This window comes from Cyprinodon variegatus, unplaced genomic scaffold (genome assembly GCF_000732505.1).
Source record: "Cyprinodon variegatus isolate N-32 unplaced genomic scaffold, C_variegatus-1.0 Scaffold561, whole genome shotgun sequence".
NCBI lineage: Eukaryota > Metazoa > Chordata > Actinopteri > Cyprinodontiformes > Cyprinodontidae > Cyprinodon > Cyprinodon variegatus.
In genome coordinates, this window is record NW_015151014.1 from 57,589 (window position 1) to 81,636 (window position 24,048).

General features: G+C 38.7%; 1 protein-coding gene across 1 annotated transcript in view; it reads left to right on the forward strand.

Annotated features, from left to right (window-relative positions):
- The window catches only part of cgnl1 (cingulin-like 1), a 38,592-nt gene that overhangs the window by 2,738 nt on the left and 11,806 nt on the right, over positions 1–24,048 (forward strand). Inside the window, exons 2-10 of the mRNA XM_015391828.1 lie at positions 2,904–4,594; positions 4,720–4,814; positions 6,927–7,032; positions 7,280–7,381; positions 8,223–8,359; positions 9,155–9,293; positions 10,429–10,641; positions 22,637–22,843; positions 22,946–23,050. Coding sequence (XP_015247314.1) covers positions 2,954–4,594; positions 4,720–4,814; positions 6,927–7,032; positions 7,280–7,381; positions 8,223–8,359; positions 9,155–9,293; positions 10,429–10,641; positions 22,637–22,843; positions 22,946–23,050 — 2,745 coding nt within the window. The 5' untranslated portion in view covers positions 2,904–2,953. The remainder of the gene's footprint in view (positions 1–2,903; positions 4,595–4,719; positions 4,815–6,926; positions 7,033–7,279; positions 7,382–8,222; positions 8,360–9,154; positions 9,294–10,428; positions 10,642–22,636; positions 22,844–22,945; positions 23,051–24,048) is intronic.

A 24,048-nucleotide genomic window follows, 5' to 3' on the forward strand; every position in this document is an offset into this window, starting at 1 on the left:
CCTATCCTATCCTATCCTATCCTATCCTATCCTATCCTATCCTATCCTATCCTATCCTATCCTATCCTATCCTATCCTATCCTATCCTATCCTATTTTTATTTTAGCTAATATTTGTTTTGATGCTAAATTGATTTGACATTAACCAGATAGATATTTTTCTTATTCCTATGCTATAATATAAAGTAAAACATTTACAAGTGAACATTTTGAATGCCAGGTTTTTACCATTTACCAGCAATGTTTACAGTCGTCTTTATGTAAGCAGCTGTATTGGTAATTGAATTGTTGGTCCCTCAATAGGGTTAAACTTTCACTGTTGGAATAAGAAATTCATGGAGTGTCCCTGCAGTCTTTCTGCCTGGGAATTGGTAAAATGAAGTGCACCATTACCTTCATCCATCTTACTCTTAAGTAATTCCCATAGCATGATACTCCCACCACTTTGTTACACTCCTACAAGAAAGAGTTTTTTTAAGGCATCAGTAACTGGTCATAAATGCATATGCATGTCACACTTATTTACTTCAGCAATCTTAAAATTGTGTTATGCTACTAAAAAAAAATTACATTTTATGGTGGTGGTGCAGTCTGACAAAATCAGGAAAAGTTTCAGTGGGTGAGGTCAGTAAAGGTACAGCCATCATGGAGGGACTTGGCTCAGTGATGTGTTGCTTGGTAGAGAAACACAATAAGAGGAAACAACTCTTTCCATTTACTTGAACCTTTGCTAATCAGACGGTGGTAAGAGAAAACATGAAAGGCTCCATTGTGTCACCTCCAGCCTTATTCTGTCCTTGACTTCTCTCTTGGACGGGACACTTTACCTCACGTCCTGTTCTGCCGTATCTGAAGCAGAACCCGACTAACTGAGGCTGAAACTGCAGTTGGAGCATGTCCCTGGCTTATGGAAATGAAAAGGAAAATGATTCATACTTGTGTCATAGGAATTTAGTTTTCAGTGTTTTTATTGCTGCCAACGGAAGAAAATGTACAGCTTTTTGAGCTGAATGTCAACCTGGAATGAGAAACATGAAGCAGCCTTATTTTCAGTGGGTGTGGCCTCTGTTGAGGCTTCCTCTAAAAAAGGTATTTATGGTCTTCCAGCGTGACACCTGACATCTTTCCTTCTGATATTTAATTGAAATACTCTACTAGAGTAATCACTAATATATGGTCATAAAGTATTACGAAAAACAAATACAATATCACAATATTTTATTGGACAATATTTGTATCGGCTTAAAATACAGCTGAATGGATGTTAAAATGTAAATAAATTAATTGGCAATCATCCATTATACTGTTATACTTTTATATAATGATAATCCCCCAGCCACTATTTGGTCTCCAAAGGCCTGGTATTCTGCTGTTCTGCACCAGTTATAATCTTTGTATCAGGATAAATCGTACGGTGATACATGGCGTATCGCCACATTCTTAATGGTCACATTTAATATTCATTAAAACAAACCATATCAATCTAGAGTACTGACTCAGTGTATTTAAAAACAAACGGCTCAGATGAGTTTTCCGAGCACATGTTGTCCTACCATCCTCCAACTCTATAGGAGACCTGCTTCTTCTAAACACTCAATCCCTTCTGAGTCATTCTCTCCTGACTTATCTCCTGCTGATGTTCCATGCCCTGGCCTTTGTTTTCAGCCTTATCAGCGTCCTTCCTCTGTGCTCTTCTCATTCTGTGCTTGCATTGTAACATCAGGTAGAATGGGTCGCTGACAGCAAGGCAAACAGGAATCTGTTCAAATCCCATTGTCAGCTGAAACACATGGTGCTAGCTAATGGGTTCCCATGAAAAGTAAGCTTTGGATGCTTACTTTGATATTTGTAAACAGATGTATTTTTGTTGCCAGCTTAGCTTTTTTTTTTATTGTATTTCACCACCTGGTTGCAAATTTGCCAGAAATCCTGTGTTAACTAAAAATGTTGAACTGATAGGAAATACTGCTGGCCGCTCTGTTTTACTGGGCTGCAAATGCAGCTCACCAACACTACAGTATGTTAATTTCTACAGTCGCTTTCTAAAATGTGTGGAGATGATGAGTGTGGTACAGAGGGGGGAAAGCAGCTCTCTTGTAATCCAAAGTTGTTGGTTTGAATCCAGCTGCCTTTGTTGAAAGCAACTAGGTGAATGTGGCTTCAGTGTAAAGGGGTTTAAGTGTTTGGTGTGACTGGTCGGTATGTGTTAATGAACTGAACCTATTCCAGGTCTTTTTAGACTTAAACATTGGGCCACCAATAAATCATTTTTAATTATGTTTCCTTTAATGCTGTAAAAAACAGAGAAATTTCCCTAAAAGCAACACTGTTTTGAAAGAGCTTTTGGTTTAGTATCAGTATTCGATCTTCTTGGATACGTCCCTTCAAACAGTTATAGGAATCTGATGGATGGTAAATAATGATCAGGGTTTTGCTGTCAACTGTTCATTGAAGGAAAAATCTGCTGTAGTCAAGAGAACAGTACAAACTAGCTGTATTTGGCAGGATCCAGTGAAGATTTCTGCTTTCAGTCTTCCTTAAAAGAGTCTAACAGCCTCCCACTTCCTGAATTTTCAATGGAACTGTGTCACTTTTGCCTGAAATAAACCTGCATCATGTTTTGAGTCATGTCTTCAGGGTCATTGTGGTTTCATAGATGTTTACGTGCAACAGAGTGAGATTTCTGTATCCTGAATCATTTAGCCAGTCTAAAAGAAAACATCCCCCATTAAGATGAAAAAGAAATATGAAAGAATGCCAAATTATAAAATAGAACGAAAGTGGAAGGGATAAAAACTGGTTGGGACAAGTGTTTGTTGTTTGTTCTTTGGTTCTGCTTTCATTGTTGAATTATACAACCTCATCTCTGTCTAATCCAGCCGCTCTGAATCTCTGCTTGCATAGGTGGGCCAGCTGATCCAGGGAGGGGGATTTATTTTCCGTCTACATTCCTGATGGATTCCTACAGAGTGACTGGCATTCCTAACAGCGGACCACAGCGGGGTTACACTCAGCCGCCCCGTTCTTCCAGACCCAATAGTAATGGAGTTGGTTCTTACGGCCTAAGTATTCGTGTCCAGGGTATAGATGGACATCCCTATGTTGTCCTTAACAACCAGGACAGAGGTCCTCAGTTTAATAATGACCCTGACAGCAATGGCTACCTTGACAAAGAAGGTTCCTTTATTGAGAATTACAAAGAGTATGATTTCAGAGGAGATAAAGAAGGTGGGTCCAACGATCCCTTTATGGAGTACAGAACACAGAAGATGAAGAATTACACCGGTCCTCAGAATGGGGTTAATGAATCTCAAGCAAAGAAGCCGTCCACACTTCTGAACTTTCAGAGGCATCCGGAGATACTGCAGCCATATGATCCAAAGACTAACTCTCTAAACCTTGAATGTTTCAACAGCCTTCCATCTAGACCACAAGCTGACACTAGGGTGGAATACCCAAATCCTTACTCAAAGTCTGAAGTACGAGTCCCCCCACGTTTCAGGTCCTCAAGCCTGGATCGGAACGTCGATCGCGTACAGCCGGAAAAGAGGCAGCTTTCCCAAACAAACCTGAACACAGGCAACACAGAGGCCCCTCTTCCTAAACCGAAGTCGCAGTCTCCGTCTTTGCCTTCAGTCCAAGCAACCCAGCCTCAAAATAGACCACAGTCCCAGCAGGCTCAGCCTCAGTTTAAACCTTACCTGACCAGTTTTAATCAGTCCCAGCCTAAACCGATCTCTAAAACTCCACCAGTACCTGCAGCACAGCCTCAGTCTTCCCCAGTGCCAAGTCCCTCCAATGAGCAGAGGAAGACATCGCCCACTCCTACCCATAGTGCCAGCTCCAGCCTGGAGCGCAACCACCATGATCCTGATGTCCTTCCGCTGCATCGGAGCGACTCTGTCGAGCCAGTCCTTCAGCCCTCCTCCCGTTCCCGCCACTCCTCTTTATCCTCCACCAGTAAGTCTCTGATAGATGAGCAGATGGAGGCTTTGTTTTCAGATGCAATAAACCGCCATGAGAATCGCCGCTACATTCCCTTCCTCCCTGGTTCAGGCAGAGACATAGACACAGGATCCACCCCTGGTGTTGATGAGCTCATTGAGAAGTTTGATGGCAAAGATGGCGGTCATCACAGGAGGGGCCGGGCGGGGCGCAGAAACAGAATTGATCCAGAGGAGAGGAAGCGTTCACGTAGTGTTGACAGTGCCTTCGGGTTGAGAAGTAGTTCTAACCACCAGGATGAGTTTGGCCGATATCGAGGCACGTCTAAGGAGCACGTCCTGCGGCCGTCGCAATTGCGACTTCAGAGGACGGCCAGTGGACAGGACCCTTGGCCTTTGGCTGCAGATGGGCCCTCATCTCGGGCCATTAGTGCACCAGGGTCCCCCCAGGGCTCCATTTCCAAAGGAACTGGTTCCATACGGGGCTACACAAAGTTACAGTCGCGTCCCTCTATTCCGTCCTTTAAGAGCGAAACAAGTGAAGAAAATCCATCCTCTATCAGCAAAGTCTCAACAACGTCACTATCCACATCTCTGTCCAAACCTTCTTCCTCCACTGAGAAGAAGACCAGCACTGAGGCAGAAGTTCAGGTAAAAGACCACATACCCAGCCTGTAATTACAAACACATGGTTTTACTTGCTTTAAATTGGATTTTCTCCCTCTGACCTCATGGGTTTCATTACGCCCCACTTGTCTTTTTCCCTCCACATCCAGGCCACACCTGATCTCCTGAAAGGTCAGCAGGAGCTTTCACAACAAACACACGAGGAGACAGCCAAACAGATTTTGTTCAGTTACCTTAAAGACGGGTGAGTTTTCAAGACTTTTATTTAAACTTATGTGCTTATGTAAAGAAAAAGTCACCTGATGTTACTAAAACATTTTGAATAACTGGTTTAAAAGCTAATGTGCTCATGTGTCTCCCTTCTCAGCCATTTTGGATTATCTAGGATTTGTTTTTATAGAAATTGCCTTCTGATCTCCCTATAACAGAACAGAAACAGCACCTAAAGAAGAGAGACAATTTATTTCTAATTAAGTTCAGGTTTCATGAGAAGCAGTTATGTGAAAAATTATTAGTTGCTCTTTTGTTTAACACAGAAATAACTCATAGTTTGAACTTAACAGTTAAGTTCAGAAATAAACCCCCCTTCTGCTAATCCAAGTTAGCATGGTACTGTGCTCTGATAAGGTTTTTAAAGTTTGTGCTTTGAAATCTACTAAAACTAACATTTTCCTGTGGTTGAAATACCTTTTAATGAAATGCAAAATAAAGTCCTGGGGATATCAGAGTTTACACCTGTTGTTTCAAGCATTGAGCAAATCAGCAATACCCCTTCCCTGCTTGCTGCTGCACAGTAATGGTCAGCTGGGTTATTTCGAAAAATTTGCATTCAGAGGTCCAGTTGGCTCACCTGTAAAGGTAATGCTGTTCTAAAACTGCAGTTGCTAAGTTCTTGGCAGCAGTTTAGGAAGGTCAACTAACCAGCGAGCATTAGCTTGGTAACCTTAGGTTATTCCATAAAGTCTGGAATAGCAAAAAGGTTGTGTCCTATGAACAAGAATGTCTACTTAAAAGTACACATTTTAGTAGGTGCCTATATCAAATAAGTAGTAAATGAAATAATATTATAGTTTTTTATTTGATATCAGGTTTTTCTTAAATTAAACTTATCAAGTAAAAATAATCTTTGTAAGTTCATCACCTAATGAGAGCATAAGTCACTTTTTCACAAACCTGAACTTGACATGCTAAATTTGGCATCACAAATAAATTTTAACTGAAGCGCTAAACTGAAATTATGGCATGTCAAGAATCTGCTAGTTTGATGTTTAATAAAGGTTGAAGATGCGGAGGAAACCTTATTGATGTGTTAAAATCCAAATCACCCTTTAGTTCCCCGCTGCCTCTGCCGCCTTTGTTCTTTGTTTGATGCTTGCTTGACTGACAGCAAAAAGACAGCCAGAGCGCATAGCATGAAAACCTCTCTGAAATAACTACTCACATAAGTCAGTTTCCTATCAATCATCATAATCATACAGAAATATTTTTTACCGTTTCTAACCTTTGCAAAGTGTTTGGAGTGAACTTGCTGTATTAATGGTTTTGCACTGGGAAACCTTCTACTCGGGGTCCAGTTCCTGCATTTGCTGTCGGCTTTGAATATTGCAGAAAACTCAGGAAACTGCTTGGGTGTGTCGGTGCGCAGGTCAGGAGTCACAGGACAAAGGAAAGGAAAGGAAACACAGATGGAAGCACACGGGCAAAAAAAACTGAGCTGCATTCCCCAGGCTCAGAAGACAAACACCCACTGACAGGGGTTATACTGTTCTAATGAAAATCATCTGTCGGAGGAGAGCATAGAAGACACACAAGGGGGTTTTTGGCTTTCTCTTTAAAAAAAGATTAGTTGCTGCTGTCATTTAGAGTTGTGAAACTTTGGTTTTGTTGAGTTGGAAGCTGGACGATTTTCCTCAGAAGAAAAAGCCCCCCTTTTATTTATGTACATGTGTTTAAAAACAAAAACAGCTTTGTCTTTGATTTATTGTAAAATGATGGGAAGCTGCTCATGGGCATTAAAGTCATATTTAAGTTAGAGTAGAGGATGATTTAATCGAATACTTCTGGTTTGTTCCCATTAATTTCCCTTCTGCAGACACAAAATATCATTCTCCTTTATACAGCAAAAAAAAAACATTCATGTTGCCTCACGGTTCATTTGATGCTGTAATGAAGCTTATTGTTCTGTGAGGTGACACATCAAAGCGCTATAAAACCCTCCCGACCCCTACTAAGCTGGGATTGAACTGCTTTCCTCCGTCAACAGCCTGGATTTCAACTCCTGATCCTGCATGAAAACAGATGTTTTACCAAAACCTTTTGCTTAACTGTAATATTTTAACTTCTCCCCTGCATGCAGAAGCAGCGATAATGACGAGGTGACAAAGAGGAAGGTGAACTTGGTTTTTGAGAAGATACAGACGCTGAAGTCTCGGGCCACAGCAAACACACAGGGCGAAAATAAAGTGAGTGCCTTGTTGCATTGTGTGCTTTCTTTTTTTTTTTTTTTGCACACAGTTGCATTTTCTCTCCTCCTGTCAGGGAGATATCTATATTTTCTTCTCTTTTCCTGTAATCTGAATGATAGTTTTTGTATCATTCACATCCCCCAAAGATGATTACAATGACTACATGTTCTGTTTGTTCTTATTAATGATAGAGCTATAGGAAATGGCCTTCTGCAAATGATAAATATCTGATTTGCTCTTCCAGTCCTTGGACCTCGCTGCACAGACCAAAGATCTGCAGGAACAAAATACTAAACTGGAAAAAGAGATAACTGAGCTGCAGAGACAGCTGGAGGAACAAACAAAGGTAACAGCAGCTGAATAACTGATACTGGTTGGTTAATATGCAATTCATCCCCAACTAGTTGGTATAAAATATTCTTTAATCATAGCTTTGGTTCAATAAAGAGCTTTGATAATAACTATTAAAATAATACGTTAAAGATATTGTTCATATCTGTATTGGAAAACATTACAAAGATCTGTTTTTAACAATAATTATTTATTAAACATGTTTTTGTTTTTAGAACCATATTAATAATTAATCATCTCTCTGCTTTAGTTAGTTGGTCACCAATGTGATTTAACCATATTTATCCATGTTGATTATGTAAACTTCTTAAAAAAATAAATCTTAAACAAGAATATCTCACAAAAAAATAATACATAGAGTTGATAGATATATGTTTTATTTAAGTCATTCGTCATTACATCTTAAGTAAAAGTTTTAATAAAGTATTTTTTTTGGAGACACATTTTTACTGAACTGAGGCAGATTTCCAGTTTATTTTCATCAATTTTGACATTATAATGTCTTTTTGTTTTTTGCTTGTTAAAGAAAGGAGTAATAATGTGTTAAATAATTCTGATTTGTATTGCTGTAGGTAGCACTTAGCGCATAGATTTTTACATCTTAATGTGCAAAGTGTTTGTATATTTTATTTCACTTACTTAACCAGAAAGCTAAAACTCTTTTTTTTTTTTTATCAATAAAAAGTTGTTTTATTTTTATTAAATATGAACAAAGCTGTTAAAGACTACACCATGGAAACAAAGTTGAAAATGGTCACTTCAGGTTAAGTTAAATAGGATTTTTACCATTGGAAAAAAAAAGAAAAAAAAAGGCTGCTTTCTGTTTTTATCTCCAGAAGAATCAGGCTGACAGAAGGACAGCAGCAGATTTAAATGAGCTTCAGCAGGAACTGCAGCGGAGTTTGGATGAATGCAAGAAGCTGAAGGAGAAACTGGATAAAACCGAGGCTGAGCTCAACACCTCCATGGAAGAGTGAGTGCAGCCATGACTCAGGAATGATTAACCTGCTAGTTTGTCTTTTCTTTGGAAACTGTCCACTCAGTGTAAGTGTTTCACCTCTGGTTAACTTTAAACTGGACGAAGTTTATGTCTCGGCAGTAAAACAATGTATAGATATTGGTTTTGTCGACAGTTGAACAAAAACTGCAAGTGTTTGAGGCGTTGGTTCTGGAATCTGTCTTTGTTATTTTGTTTGTTTTTCCTAAATATGCTTGCATGCTCTTAATTTGAGGCAATTGTGGCTCAGGATGGGGGACTTTGTCCTGGGACCAGTGAGTTGCTGGTTTGACTCTAGCTCTGTCCTGCCTTGCCTGGTGTTGGTAGTCAGAGGCCTAGTGGGGTAGACTATATGACAGCCACGACGCTTCTGTCAGTTAAGCCCCAGGGCAGCTATGGCTACAGCGTAGATTGGCACCATCAGAGTGTGTGAATGGGTGAAGGAATAAATGCAGTGTGAAGTCCTGTGAGGTTCTTGGACTTCATAAAGCACTATAAAAGGACGAGACATTTACCATCCAACTTAATTTTCAAACAGAATTTTCTTTTACTAAGAATAGGTTCAGTGTTTAAGTTTATATAACCTTCAGGGATATATGAAAGGTGTTTCACATCCATTAGCAACAATAATCTCCCAAGTGTCACATGAGCATTGAGTCGAGCTGAGGTCTAGCGTTCAGCTCAAGCAGGTGCTCCCATTTCTATGCGTGAGTTAAAGTGCAGGTGCATGAAGAACTCGCTCTTGTGCTGAGATGTCCTGTGCTTTGTCAGGCTCTACCAGGTGAAGATGGAACGGGAAAAGTACCAGACAGAGATCAGGGACCTGCAGGACCAGCTGTCAGAAATGCACGATGAGCTGGACTCAGCCAAGAGGTCCGCAGGTGACGGAGAGAAGGAGGTCCTCATGATGGTAAGCGCTGGTGTTTATTGTCAGGCAAGGATTAGCCGCTCTTCCTAAATTAAAGCCTGGGCGTTGTGGGATTTAACAAAGAGAAAGAGGCATGGGATGATTCTAAGGTAAACAGTGCAGACTCATTGCCAAAACAACTTGTTTCAATGCCATCTTTCCCATCAACAAAAAAGATTTTTGGGAAGAGATATTTGGGAAGAAGTAAACTGACTGAACCAAACTGAAGCATTGTTGAAGGAGAGTTTTATTAATCTGATACAACTTTTCAGTAAAACAAGATTGAGGCGTAAATCTAAAGAGCCCCTCTTCTACAGAAACCCTTTATTGTGGCTGAATTCTAACAATTCTGCAGAGCAGAGACACAAAATCCCTCTGCAGTGATGTAAGACTCATTGCAGGTTGTCACTAATGCTTGATGGCTGTTGTTGCTACCAGCGTCTGCACAACCAGTCGTTAAAGTTAGAGTGGAGTTACCCTGCTCACACCGGTCCAGGCTGGTTTGGGTGGGTTACTTTACTACATAAACAACACAAAAACAACATTTAAAGAACACTTTTCTGTATTTACCCAAGTCATCTTGTACATAAACAATTATTCAATCCAAAATATTTAAGGCTTATATGAAAAAAAAAGAAATGTGTGAGGTAAAAAAAATCTTTATATGGGTTTACTTCTCTCAGAAGCATTGTAGTTATTATTTGATTATTGCTTCATAAACAATTTAGTTAATTCTTATGAATTATATATTTATAGCATAATGTCTCCTAAACACTATACACTACACCCTGTTTAATCAAACTAAACTATTTTCAGTTCTTTAAATGAATTAAATTCCTGTAAAAGCTTGGCACAAAACAATCTAAGCTGCAAACGAACAACATGAAATTTAAAATGATTAGCATCCTTTGTTAAACCTTGAGTAAAAAAAAAATAGAAACACTGATTTAACTCTGTTTAGAGGTTCAAACATTTACTTTTATTTAAAATAAGGATATATTAGTTGTTTTTGTGTCTTCAGATTCTGCTCCAGTTTTAAAAATCTTAATGTTTTAATGACAAGAAGGGAAGGATATTGGTTGAATTTTACAGCTCAAGTCCTGTCTGAAATAACACCAGCTGCTTGTCTTTTTCACAGGAAATGATGCAGCTGAAGGTGGAAATGCAGGAAGCTCTCATAATTAAGGAGGATTTGGAAGAATTGTTGAGGAAGCGAGAAAGGGAGCTGGTAGCCCTCAAAGGAGCTTTGAAGGACGAAGTAGCCGCTCACGACCAGGAGGTGGACAAGATGAAGGAGCAGTATGAGAAGGAAATAAGCCGGCTGCAGACATCTCTGGAGGAGGCCAAGCAGGTAATCAGCATCCCTTCCCTCACTGCCGTTCCCCCTCCCTCCGTCCAGGAACGTTTTTATGTCATCTATCACTTCACACACATAAAATATAGAACCTTTCTATGCTGAGTCACATCACAGCCTCAAACTAAAGTAACAGACTGACGTAAACCAACCCTACAAACCTCTCAGGCCTTCAACCAGCAGCTGATCGAATGAATGACAGTGAAAGTAGATGACTCTCCCTGGCTGTGATGAAGAGGGGGCTTCCCTACACTATGATGCCCCCACCACAGTGCTTTACTGGGCTTGATGCGACGTACAGACATAGACATGCATGTTGGTTGAAAGCTTCTAGAAATTTTGGTCCTGAAGGCTTCAACATAAAAGTTAAAGTTCACAGGAATCGTGCTCATTAAGCTTTATAGTTGATTGTGTAAATCTATTTACACTAGAAGTCTGATTTATATCTTGGAAGCTTGATGGTATGAATCAGGATTAAACCATTAAATCACACAATATTTCAAATTAATAAGCTGGTTGGATAACAGTAAATCTGCATATGATGGCCGTTTTCATGACTTGGTATGGAAAAAAACTTCAGCAACACTTAAAAGTGCAGGAACACTCTTTATTTGATATCAACGCATTTCGATCTTAAATAAGGTGTGTTCCTTCACTTCAAATGTTGCTGAAGTTTGTTCCTCACCGGTTCATTGACCGTCTTCATGCAGCTTGGAAGTTGGTACAGTTCTGCCTGCAATGTTGGATCTGTGCAGGTTTTAGGACTTACTAACCACAGTTTTAATGACAAACCTGGCTGTAGTGGAGAAAGCTGACTGCTCAAAGGCTGAAATGTTCTCCGGTTATAGCTCATGATGAAATCACTCAGTAGAGGAAAAGCCAAAGTGTGCAGTATTCCAAACTAATGTGAATATCTGATTATTTTATTCCGTTTCCCTTAAATAAGACTATTTAGTTAAAACCTCAGTGATGCTATGAGTTAAGCTTTTAATATTCTTAAGTCAGCATTTAAACTATTTCTGTATGTTGTAGTTTAGTCCTTCCTGTTTTGTTTAGGGGTGTCAAAATAAATGCTTTCCTGGAAGTTTGTGGTTGTAGTATGATTATGTCCAGTCCGCTGTGGTTAATGTAGGTTAGCTATATCTTGTTACTCCAGTGGCATCTTTGCACACATCCTGGAAGAGAAGCAGCTGACTTCAATTAACCTTTAAATTCCAGCCCTACCAGCGTAGATCTCACTCTGTGATAAGAAGATGGCTTTCTTCTGATGTTTTGCATGTTTGCAAAAGGAATGCAAAGAGCTTAAACGTTTCATTTTGTAATGACTTGGATGTATTGTTCAGCCAGAGTAAATCATGAGCAGTGGTCAGAACCAAAAACTATATTTATCTTCTGCCAGAAATGTAGTTGCATTCAGCAGAGTTGTGCAAGCGAAACAATCTGGGATCAAAACGGTCAAATGTAGCTTATCTTTTTGCATGAGAAAATGTGAGAGTGTTTTCTTATCTGGTTCTGCTACATTTTATATCATGTTTTTACTGGAAGAAAATCTCAAATTTAAAGACAGTGAAACTGTTATGTTCTTTGTTTCAGAGTTATGGTTAAAATAACAAGAAAACATTTCTTAAAATCTGGACTTCACAGCAAACTTGGCCCTTGTTAAAAGATCGTAAGGCTGAATCAATACTGATCTGTAGTTTGACTTTAAAGTTTCAGAGTTGGGTTTCTGGCTCATCTGCGTCCTGTTCGCCTCAAAGCGTGGAAGTTGTCCTTGTTCTGGGCTTCCTGAGGGCCAGGCAGGGGTCCACGGTGACACTTGGCAAGAAAAGGTCTATGAGGATGTTTCCTTTTGTTGAACAGAGGTCCTGATTCTCAAAGGAGTTTGCTGTCGGGGGTTTACCCTGGCTGCTTTGTAAACACCTGGCCAGATAAAGTCATTGTTTCACTTTTAGAGCATCGCTAAGGCTGAATCTTTTCCTTCAAATTCAATACAGGCATTGTTCTGAGGCCACATCTGTTGTTTCCATTAGGTGGAAACAATTACGTATGCTTTATGCTTTCTTTTTCCTATATTTAAGGTGCCTTCTCTCCAACTTTCCTGTCCCTGTTATAGAAACAAAACACCCACAGCATAATGCCGCCTCCCCTATGTCTGTTTGCTATACGTTTCCCTCATACTATAAAAGGTATATTTTAATTTTTTTGCTTCTTACCTTCCTGTGGATGTGTAAAACATTTTTTAAATTATATTAGATACATTGGATCTTCTTTTTGATAAGAGTAATGTGGGGCTGAATTGATCCATAAAAACAAAAGCTCCATCCTGAGTCTAAGTATTTTCTTCCCTTTGTATGGCTGTGATGTTTCAGGTGACCGTGTGACCATGAATGCTGGAAAGTGGAGTACTAATTTGCTCTACATGCATGTTAATTGTAGTGGCAAGCCATCACCAATCTAATGAGCTGTGTTTCCCCCAGTCGCGCCATGCTCCCTCTTCTTTCTGAGCCCCAATAAAAAATAAAAAAAAGTGGGTGGTAATTGTGGACCTCAGTCAATAATGAATGATGAGTTTGTTTCACACAATAAAAGCAGCGGGGGTTGGGACGTGCTGAGTAAGTGGGTCAGTATGCTGTAGGAAAGGGGGTGTAAGGCTCCCCCCCCCCCCACCAACAGAAAGGAATTGGGGGCCTGTTTTGTGTCTTAACGTGAAAGCTGCATTGTTTTTTTTTCATGGGCTGAAATGTGTGGAATTTTATCGGGGTTGAAAAATCTTGGCCACACCGATTAGGCTTTGCTTATTTTCACTAGTATTACACAGGGATCGGCGTTAACAAAAGCCATCTGCTCGTTTTGGAAGTGGGTTTGCTGCTTTTGTGTCTGCGTGTGAGAAATGTGGTGGGATGAGGTGCAGTTGGAAGGGATGAGGTTTCTCTTTCAGGAATGTTGGGGTCAGTGTGGAGAATGCGCACCCTGTAGACCTCAGCTCCAGCTCTGTTACACTGTACCCACTCCCACTGTGGGAGAAGCTCAAATCTTTTCATTTTTGCCTCCTCAGGGTGCAGTAGCTGCATCCCCATCTCTGCAGCACTCCAACTTCTCAGTGATGGAGGCCTTAATGGGTCCCAGCCTTTTCAAACTTTAAAGTTGGAGCCTTGTGCTTATCACATCATTTCCAGCTCTTGTTGTGTTTCACCAGCTGACCTAAACCGCTGTGTGCAACACAGCCACATTGTTATCAAGCCCTGATCTGTAACCTCAATCCCCAATGCTGTATTTTTTAATTTCCCAACTCCACAGTTTCCTCATAGGACTCCACCATGATCTCCTGCTCACCTAAACCCAGTTTATTTTCTGCTCTAACTCCTACCCCATCCTGCCTCTCTGCTAATCTCTACCAGCGTGTAAACTCAAGTCTCACTGTCTGATCATCAAACTTACACAGCCCAGAGGAGAATTCCCCCTCAGGCTTTTTGTGGAAGTAAAATCTGTATATTTGATGATAGCACTGTATACCCCAGCAAAGCTGTGGGAGTTGATTTACCAGATGGCTGGAAAGAAGAGGAAAGAAGGGAGGGAGGAAATGCTGATCTTGACTCAGGCAGCAGGGTCATAACTGTTTGTCCTTTGTGAAATATGATTTTTCTCTGAGTTTTCAAATGGCTGTACTGATAACTTTGTAGTCCAATAGTTTTAAACTGTTTCCGGAACAGGAACTAAATACCTAGTGAGGTTTTTCAGTAAAACTGTTTGGAAATTACATGTGGATTTAGTGGAGTTTACTTACTACTATGCCCTGTCGCAGGGTCACAAATCAAAGGTAACCAGATGATCTACTATTGCTTAATTTGCTGTAAGGCTGACTGTTACTTTGCAATATATCTGGATGTGAAAATGAAGAAAAAAAGTGTATTTTCTCAAACATCAAGCTCAACCATGACGGTTAATATGACTTGTTTTGCTTCATATATGTCTGCATCCTGTCTAATCTGTTGACTTAGACAACTTTTATTCTCATATTCTATACAGAGTGTATACAAAATTACATTTGGTTTTATACAGCTTTCAGACAGTGGATGAGAAGCAGCTTAGCAGCAACATGAACATGATTTCATTTCATAAAGTGCAGCAGTGATCAAAAAACATGGTGCAAAAACGCATTGATATGGAAGTTCAGAGAATTTCAAGGCAAATATATATGGTGTAAATATGCAGTATTTTGGTTTGGCATTATCAGTGTGATGCAGAGTCTGTGACATGATTTAGAGATTTCAACAGTCTGATGGCAGTGGGGAAGAAACTCTTGCAGAATCTGCTGGACCTGCATGGAATGCTTCGTAGTCTCTTCTCAGAGGGCAACAGGGAGAACAGTCCATGGTGGGGGTGTGAGGGGTCATTGATAATGTTTTGGGCTCAGGACACACAGTGCTGGGATGGAGGGATGAGGAGCCTCGATGAACTTCTCTGCTGTTCTTCCACTCTGAGGCGCTGCAGCCTCCACACCACACATTGAGACAGCTGGTCAGAACGCTCTCTATGGTGCTTCTGTAGAAGGTATTTGGATGAGGGGTATAAGTGAAACAGTAACAGGACTGTTAGCTTTTTGCTGTGTTCTATTCTAACAGTCATCTGAATATCTGTGCATTAAGGTTCAGTGCTTTACATCAAAGCAACAGGCTTAGATGTCATTGCTTGGAGTCATTTCAAATGTTCAGCATGCTGAGATGAGTGGATCTTCCTCTGAAATGTTAAAATTTTGATTCCATGAGTTCCAGTGAAAAAACGCTGTTGTTTTCTTTACATCCTGGTCGTTACAGTACAGTTTGTTTATCAACAGCACAGGCAGACAAACCCATATAGAGCCTTACAATCTTTAGTGGAAGCTTTATGAGGTATTCTGTGTTTTGGACACATTGAATCTTCACAGTTGCTGTAATACTCAATTTCCTTTGTTGTTGTTTTTTGCTATACAGAAGCAAGATAATCTCCTTTTGTAATGTGTTGCCTGGACTTGATTTTTAGCTTGTGTGCAGACACAGACCTCTGTGTTTGGGTTGTTAATCTTTGCACTTGAACTGTTGTCTGGGATGTGTGTTTTGGGTGTTTCCTCTTTGTCTCAAGAGTCTTCACTATTTTATCTTCTTGGCCCTTGGCCTACCAACTTGAACATATCTCTCTGTGCTTGACAGGATGGTGTTTTTTTTTCCTCTGAAAGTCGAGCTTTATGAACACCGAGTGCACCGTAATATATGTGATTATGTTTAAGCTGTGGTTGATTTGGTATGATGCTTAATGTTAAACTCTTAGCCTTTGCACTGAATGATTCATTTTTTTTTAAACTGTAGGAAACGCCTTGGCTCATGCTTTCTGCATGCATCAGCTAATGAAGTCACCACAAAAAACAGCACAGCTTAAGATAATTTGAGCTTTGATGTTCCAGTTACTTTTTCCCCTCCTTTCAGATTAAAGTCACTGACATCAAATCATTGTCTTGAAATCGTTCCTGCTTTCAGTGATGATTACGGATGTAGACTCAGGCATCACCACGTCATGAAAAATGAGCTTGCAGCAGTTTTGTGTGGTCACAGTTTCCCTGGTTACTGTACTGCTTTAGTAAATGTGTAGTTTGGCCTTGCATACAGACTCTACTAAAAGCTGGTGTCTTGATCTGTTTTTTTGGGGGGAAACAGTACAAGATTTACCGTCTCTCTTGACCAAAGAGATGCCAGGGTTTTTCAGCTGTCATGCTTTAGGTTCCTCCTTTTTACTCGGAGACATTCCAACCTTTTGCCTGGATGGCTCATCTTGTTCATGGGTACTGTTACCTTAATGCACTTACTTGGATGAGAAAATCTCTTTTCACATTAGGCAACGGTAATTAAGGCCTATTTGAACGCTGTGGTTCAATCCAAGATAAGTGATAAATAAAGAAGCACAAGCTTTAAACCAACACATTTTTTTCCAGACAGGAAGCTTATTGTAACTTCTGAAGACTTCTTCTTTTGATTGACTGTTGGAGTATACCTGGTTTTTAGAAAGTCACAGATTTAACACAGATAAAGCAAATATGCAAGTACATTTCTATTCATATTTCACTCTTCTCAGACAGCAGTCGAAGTGCTTTACACCAAAAATTTTTGTCATTCTGCCGCTAAAGGTTTAAATGTTTTAAACGATTATTGAAAAAGTAATGCAGTGTTGCTCCTCCCCCACTTGCTGCTGCAGACTGTCGGTCAGATACCTTAGAGAGAAGTCCTACGTTATTCCCCTAAACATTTATTTCTGTTCATGATAAACATTAACAGGGATGAAACGGTCATTTAAATAATGTTGTTTTTAAAGCTACATTGTGCAGAATGCAAGAAATATCCTAACTCATTTTATTTATCAGCTTGTTGTACTCCATAAAGAGCAGAATGGCAGCAGATATATTTTGCACCTAAACACAGCTACCATAGGGGGTATTTATTCTATATTTTTGCTTATGTTTATATATCAATAGAGTTGAATATCACAGTATAAATTTATTAAGTAACGAGGATATGACATTACAGATCATTTATTATACATTAAAATCTATAATTGCACTTATTAGCGTTTTTAAAAAGTAAAACTTTTTCATTGACTGACGTTAAGGTTTTATGTGTTTTTCGTATTTACCGTAAATATCTCTAAAATGTTATACTAGAGGATTTTTATGATCTGTCTAAAACAATGTCTTCAGTTTCTTAAGGATTCTGTTGTTGGCATTTTCAGATCCATATTGAAATGATATAATTTCAACCAAAATCTAAATATATAAGCCCTTTGGTATCAATGAGCCCTATGTGTCAAAATCAAATCACCAACACAAGTAATTACATGTAAGCTTATTCGAATTGATTAAACCGGTATGCTTTGCAAAAGGTGAAATTAAGGATAAAAAAATCAGATAATTTTAAGACAGTTTTATCATAGATTTATTTTTTTTTTTTAGTGCAGCGAACAATATAGTATTCTTATTTTAGGTCATAGAAGCATAAGAAACACACAGTGGCCATGTCTGCTTTTATCTCCCTCACTAGAGAATGGGACCTGCCTGCTGAGGCCTCATTTGCCAACTGCATAGAAAAATGTTATTATGCCAAACCTTGGGCATTTTAAGCTTGTTTGTAAAGCTCCAACATCAGGAAGTCCTGATCCCTAATTCTTAAACCCAAAGGTTTTATTTCCTATGTGTTTGGATCCTGAATCTTAATCTCATTTAAGACCATAGACATTATTTACTTGAAATGTACGTGTTCAATTGTTGCTATCATGCTAATATCGATCGGTAGTTGTAATTCAGTTGCAGAGGACTGTTTGAGAGTATTTGGTTGGCTTAATATTCCAAATGTTGTGCATAAAAATTCTACTTGAACTAATGCAGTTTACCAGCTTTACTACCTATGATCTGTAGTTATATATACATAATAATATAAATGAAATTAATCATAATCCTGGCAGATTAAGTTTAAAGTGATCATTTAATTTGATCAGTATATTTCCTTTCATCCTTCCATCAGTATATTTCCTTCCATCCTCAAAAAAAAAATTCAAAAAGGATTTTTTTTTTTTACATTCTTTTTGCATTATCTTTTTAGAGAATCCTGTTTTTTTCCAATTAGATCTATAAAAGGGGCATGCAATTATTTGGGTCCAACCATAGAGCTTAATGGCCAATATCATAAAGCTTAGAGAGAGTAGTGAGAGCATTTTGGTTAATCATGATGGAAATAATCTTAAAATGAAACCGCAGTATGACATGATTTCCTAACATTGCAAAGCCGTGATTTATTGTCGTGGAACTCAGCTCCACTGACGATATTGTTTGCCTGATCCAGACTTACTGTCCATAGATGTTTTTCATGCATAAGGGTCAGTTTATCTCTGAATCAGTTTTTATTGTGTTTTTGTAACTCAATCCTTTGTACCCTGGAAAAGAACGAGGCCGGTCAGTTCAGATGCAAACATCTAAGAGAGAGAGAGAGGGAATGTGAGCACAGCACACGACCTGGAACATGTGCTCCACTTCAGCATTTGTTCTGTGCTTCAAAGACCGTGCAGACTTGGTTAATGTGCAACTTTGAATAAACAGTTTGAGCACACATAGAGACCCTAGTCAAACTTGGAGTTTAGGGTAGAAAATGGAATAAAATGGATCATCATTAACTCATGCCATTAAATCATCTTTGTCTGCTTTACAGATGCAAGTAACAGAGGTATAAGAATAATCTAAAATGGCAAATGAAGTCCCCTTTTGTCATTTTGTATCTTTTATTTTTCTCTAAAATGTAACATAATTTTTCTTTGTTTACGTAGTGCTCACTTCAGTGCTTGTATCTTAGAAGTGCACAGAAAGCCGATATTTTCAGAGGCTTCATTAACTTGGAATAAAAGCACTGATTTATCAGTTCAAACCAGATCTGATTAACCTACAGGCTTGTTGCACCGACTCAAAATAAAAATAACATTAGGAGGGAGAGTCTCAAAACAAATGAGGTTAATGTTATTTCATCTCCATCCTGCTTCCTCCTATAGAGCTGCAGCACTGTCTTTGTTAAGAGTTAAAAACACATGCAGGCTAATGTGGGAAGTGGGACACATGGTTCCTGGTGTTTATTGGTGCTTTTGTTTCTTTTTTTTAAGTGAAAGCTGTGTTAGCCCCCTAAAAGTCTTTAACTCTTTGTTTATTTTTACCTTTCCCTCAATTATAGCAACGAGCATAATCCTGAAATGAGCCAGATAAGTCACATGTGTTGACATTTTTAAGGTGGTACAACTTAGATGGAGATATTTCTTATTTTAGGTGACAGCACTGTGGGCAACTGTATCCCCCTTCAGGTTTTTTATATTTTCTTTTCCTAAACATTAGATGTTTCAGATCATGAAGTTTATTATAATGTCAGGCAAACGTAAAGTTGGAAAAAACACAAAAAGCAGTTTTTGATTGATTTCTTCTGTCAAGGGAATTTAGGTTGGAGACGTGATCTGTTGTTTTTGAGTTCTTAAAGCCTACTTCATGATGTCAGACAGGTTTAAATTAGCCCATTCAAACCTGCCTTTTAAATTGTATAAGATTGCCTTGGGTTGGCTAATCTGGATTTTATTTTCTCAGTTTAATCGAATGTTAAGATTAGTTTGATGATCTGAAATCTGCCAAAAACAGCCTTATAAACTCTGAAAGGGCCAAATTGTTACCATGGAAACATTGTTTAAAGCGGTAAGGTAAGCTGCTGAGACACAATAAGGACAGAAATCTTAGGTTAAATAATTTTTCACTGTAAAAGTTTCAATTTGTTTCCAAAACCATTGCCAGACATAAATTCTCATTTGTATTGATGATCACGTTGAACTGAGAATGTTTTCCCTCTGACTTCCTCTCTAAAAGTCCCCACCATGCAGCAATGAGGGCGACTGTAGAACAGGTCTGACTGGCCTGCAAGCAATGAAGCAGGGAGGCGTCCATCACCTTTTATCATTCTCCAACATTTCCCTGTTCTTGCAGAACAAACACAAGACGGGCCGGCCGTCACACTCTTTTTACACCTGTTGCAGATGGGTAACAAAGAAAAGCTATCATAATAAAGCTCTCCTCATAACACACACAGAGCTGTGTCTCCCTCAGATTAGCTCAGATTTCTGTTTTAGATAAAGTTTCCTGAAGACCAAACTGTAGAAATACCTCAGAAAAAACCCAATGAATGTATTTTAGGTAGAATATCTTTATGGTTGGGACTTTTGCTCAATCTAAATGATTCACTGTGTGTTAGCATACCAGTTTTTAGTGTTTTTGCTAAAATGAACTGATGTCACCTGGTAAAAAAAAAAAAACAGCTGACAGAGGAGGGCGTGTGCATCTTCTGTCATGCGTTTGTGTGAACACATACTGTACACGCAATGACCCGAGGACTACAACAAAGGGAAGCCTCCCTGTATGCAGAGATGGCCTCCAGCCCTGAAATCCGCCAGAATATTTGTACTCAATCTATGCTCAAATTGAAGTTTTCAGCTTTAAAACTGTAGCAATGCAATAATTTTCTTTATGATATCATTTTTAATCTACAGGGGTGGACAGATTACACTTAAATGACAGGAAGCTGTCAAACCAGTTGTGTAACATTCCTCCCCACAGAAACTTTGAAAGCTTGTTCCTCAGTGGCGTCAATAAGGGGAGTCACCTCTGAGGCCGGACAGGTTTTTTTTTTTTGGTTTAAGCTTTGTAATCTTTTTCTTTTAGTACCTTTCTTAACATAAATATTCACAGTTGGAATTAGACATTTACTATATGCCCATTATTAGCATGATGTCCTTTTAATTTTCAGGCTCTGCTCAAAGTACAACATAAAATATGAAGTAGTCAATAGGAATTAATATTTACTACTAGATTACTTTGACTGCATATGTGTGCATTTATTGTTGAATTATAACTATTTTGGTTTCTCTAAAACAAACAGGTTTTAATAAATGGACATATGAGAACATATGTTTGGTTTTAACTTTTGAGAAGTTGCAGAAAAAATCAAGAAGTTTATCATGAGTGCAAGCCTGGGGTCTGCAACCTTTTTAATCCAAAAATACCTTTTACCTTGAGCCCAGCTAAATACAAATCTTTAAATATATGACATGACCTTTAAATAAAGAACAACTTCTTATTTTTGTTAAATATTTGCAATAAAAACAATTTAAATTTTAAACAACAAACAGTTTATTTGAAATTTTTATAATAAGGACAAAACATAAGAGTTTCATAAACAAGAAGCAATGATTTTGGATTTTGTTCTATAGCATATTTTATGTAAAAAATTAACGCAAGTTTTCAAGCTAATGACGAGAATTATAGATCTAAAAACATATTTGTTACTCTTTAATTTCATTTGTAGTAAAATTTATTTTAACGCTTGTAAGAATGGTATTTGTTCATATAATATATTTAAACCAATTGTTTGCTCTTTTTTTCTTTATTGTTTATATATTGTTTATAGTCACTATTAAGAGCCATTGTGAAGGCTCCAGAGCCGCAGGTTGCAGACCTCTGATCTAGTTTATTGAACCTCTAGAATCCCTTGCTCCATTTCACCTCCTTGGCTCTTCTGAATATATTTCTGATAATATATCGATATCTCCACATTTCTTTTGTCTAACCATAAATTGTCTCCATAAGCTGCAAATTTAAGTTGAGTCTTGATGTGTCATGTTTGCTGCTGCTTTCGGAGTGGAACAAGCTCTAGTCCATGTTGATTTTAAGCTCACTTCATCATCATTAGTATCATTGGCTTAAGCTGTGACGTTTATCGATTGTTGTTGAATATTAAAGGCATGAAACTTTCACACATGTGGATGTTCCAACCAGACTAAACATTAAACCTTGTTTTAGTATGAATAAAGCCAGCTAAAATAAGCTTCTGGAAGGGGCCTTCCCAAAGCCCCAACCATGAAAATGTTTTGGGCTATGCAGATCAATGTCTGGATATATTATTAAAAATGAGCCTTATCTTTATTAAAGAAAATATTTAGTGATTTCTGTTTTTCCAAATCTCTCTTAAAGTTACAAACTTTTTTTTTTCCGTTGTTCTAAAACCTTGTAAAAAATGCAGAAGGCATCTAAAATAGGTTTAAAGTCGATTGGTCATGTATTATCTCCTGTCACAAGTTTTTTTTTTTTTTTTCATCATGCTTAAGTATTACAAGTTTATTAGTGGCTTCAGGATTTAGTGGCCTTCAGTCATCAGACAGTAATAAATGCTCAGACTTAGCAACCTTCAGTCATGGTTGATCATGAAGTGCCAAGGACTTGCAGGAAGGCTCTGTCCTGCTGCGTCTTTGCAAAAGCCGAGAGAAAGTAAGCTTACAAATACCTTTTTGTTAAGAGGCATTTGAATAGCTCCTTCATGCATCATAGCTCTGATTTCTGTCTGAGAGTCACACTCTCCTGCTTCCTTTGAACTGAAGCACTTTTCCTCGTCGCCCTCTGCAGAGCAGCGCAGCAGCGGTCCGAGAAAAGGCCGAGGTGGAGGCAGCCAAGGGACAAGCGGAGGGCCAAGCCGGGCGACTGAACCAAGAGATCGAGCGACTGCGCAGGCGGACGAATGAGCTGGAAAATGAGGTGGCTAAACTCAACAGGATTATCGATGAGACCAAGCTGCAGGAGAGCAGGCTGGGAGACAAATTTGGCCGACTGGAGGTGTGAGAGTTCAATGTCCACAACAAGTGAATTCTGATTTCTGCTCTGTCTGTTCTTTATACTTAAAGTATGTGTTTTATTGGTGTAACGTGCAAATAATAGAGAGAGAAAAAGCAGCTGGAAGAGTCTCTGGCTGAAATCAGGGAACAGGAGGAGGAGATGTCCAGGGCTAACCGAATGCTGAACCGCCGACTGGAAGATGTGCAGGTAAGAGTGAGAAAGCTGCTTTTAGTTGTGTATATCAGTGGCGGCTGGTGGAGTTTTCTCCAGGGGGGGCTATAAATTCAAAATAGACGTATACCAAAAACCAATCAAACATATACTAAGTTATCAAACCAGTATATTTATATGAATGCCAACAGCAAAAAACATTGTTAAAAACACTTTTTAAAAACAAGACATAATTTCATGCATGCTTACTTTTGTACCCAAATCTTGCCCTTGACTTTATGGAGGCAAATCTGTCTTTTGCATGCTCCAATATGGTGTCACAAATCTAAAAAAACAAATGCACTAGTTCAATAATGGAGAAGCTATTAATCAGCTTTATATTTTTTTATACGGTATATTTATTTTCTGAGAACGTGTTTATTCAAGACCAACTATGCAAATTAACAAACCTAAAAAAGTACACTATATTATATTATTTTCCATGTGAATTCCAGATTGTTTATTCTTCTTTGCCTTTTCTAAAAAGTGCTTTAAATCAGTCCTACCTGTCTTTATCCATGCTGGATCAGGTCCTGACGTTTGAAAAAGGAGGCAGGGAAAGCAGAATAAAGCGTTAGCCTCGCTACCTGCAGTTAGCCAAGCCTTCTTGCTTAACCAGGTCCTGGAAAAGGACATTTCTTGCACCATCTCTCTTTTTCTCTTTGTCCAATGCGATTAGACCTGTCAATAACCCGCAAAACGTCGGAGGTGGAGGTGGTTAGTAAATACACTTCCTGTCACCTCAAACATGAAACATTTTTGCGCCCTAGGGCGGAAATAAGTCACCAATGCGACAAAAAATTTAATGACACTTTCCTCGTCTTTGAAGTTAAAATATTTATTTTGCACATCTAAAAACATATTAATTTAAAATCAAATTAGAAACAAAGAATTATATTTTTTCTTTTTTTTATGCCTTAATCATTGGTCAGCTGCGACTGCTGTGTGTGTGTGTGTGTGTGTATATATATATATATATATATATATATATATAT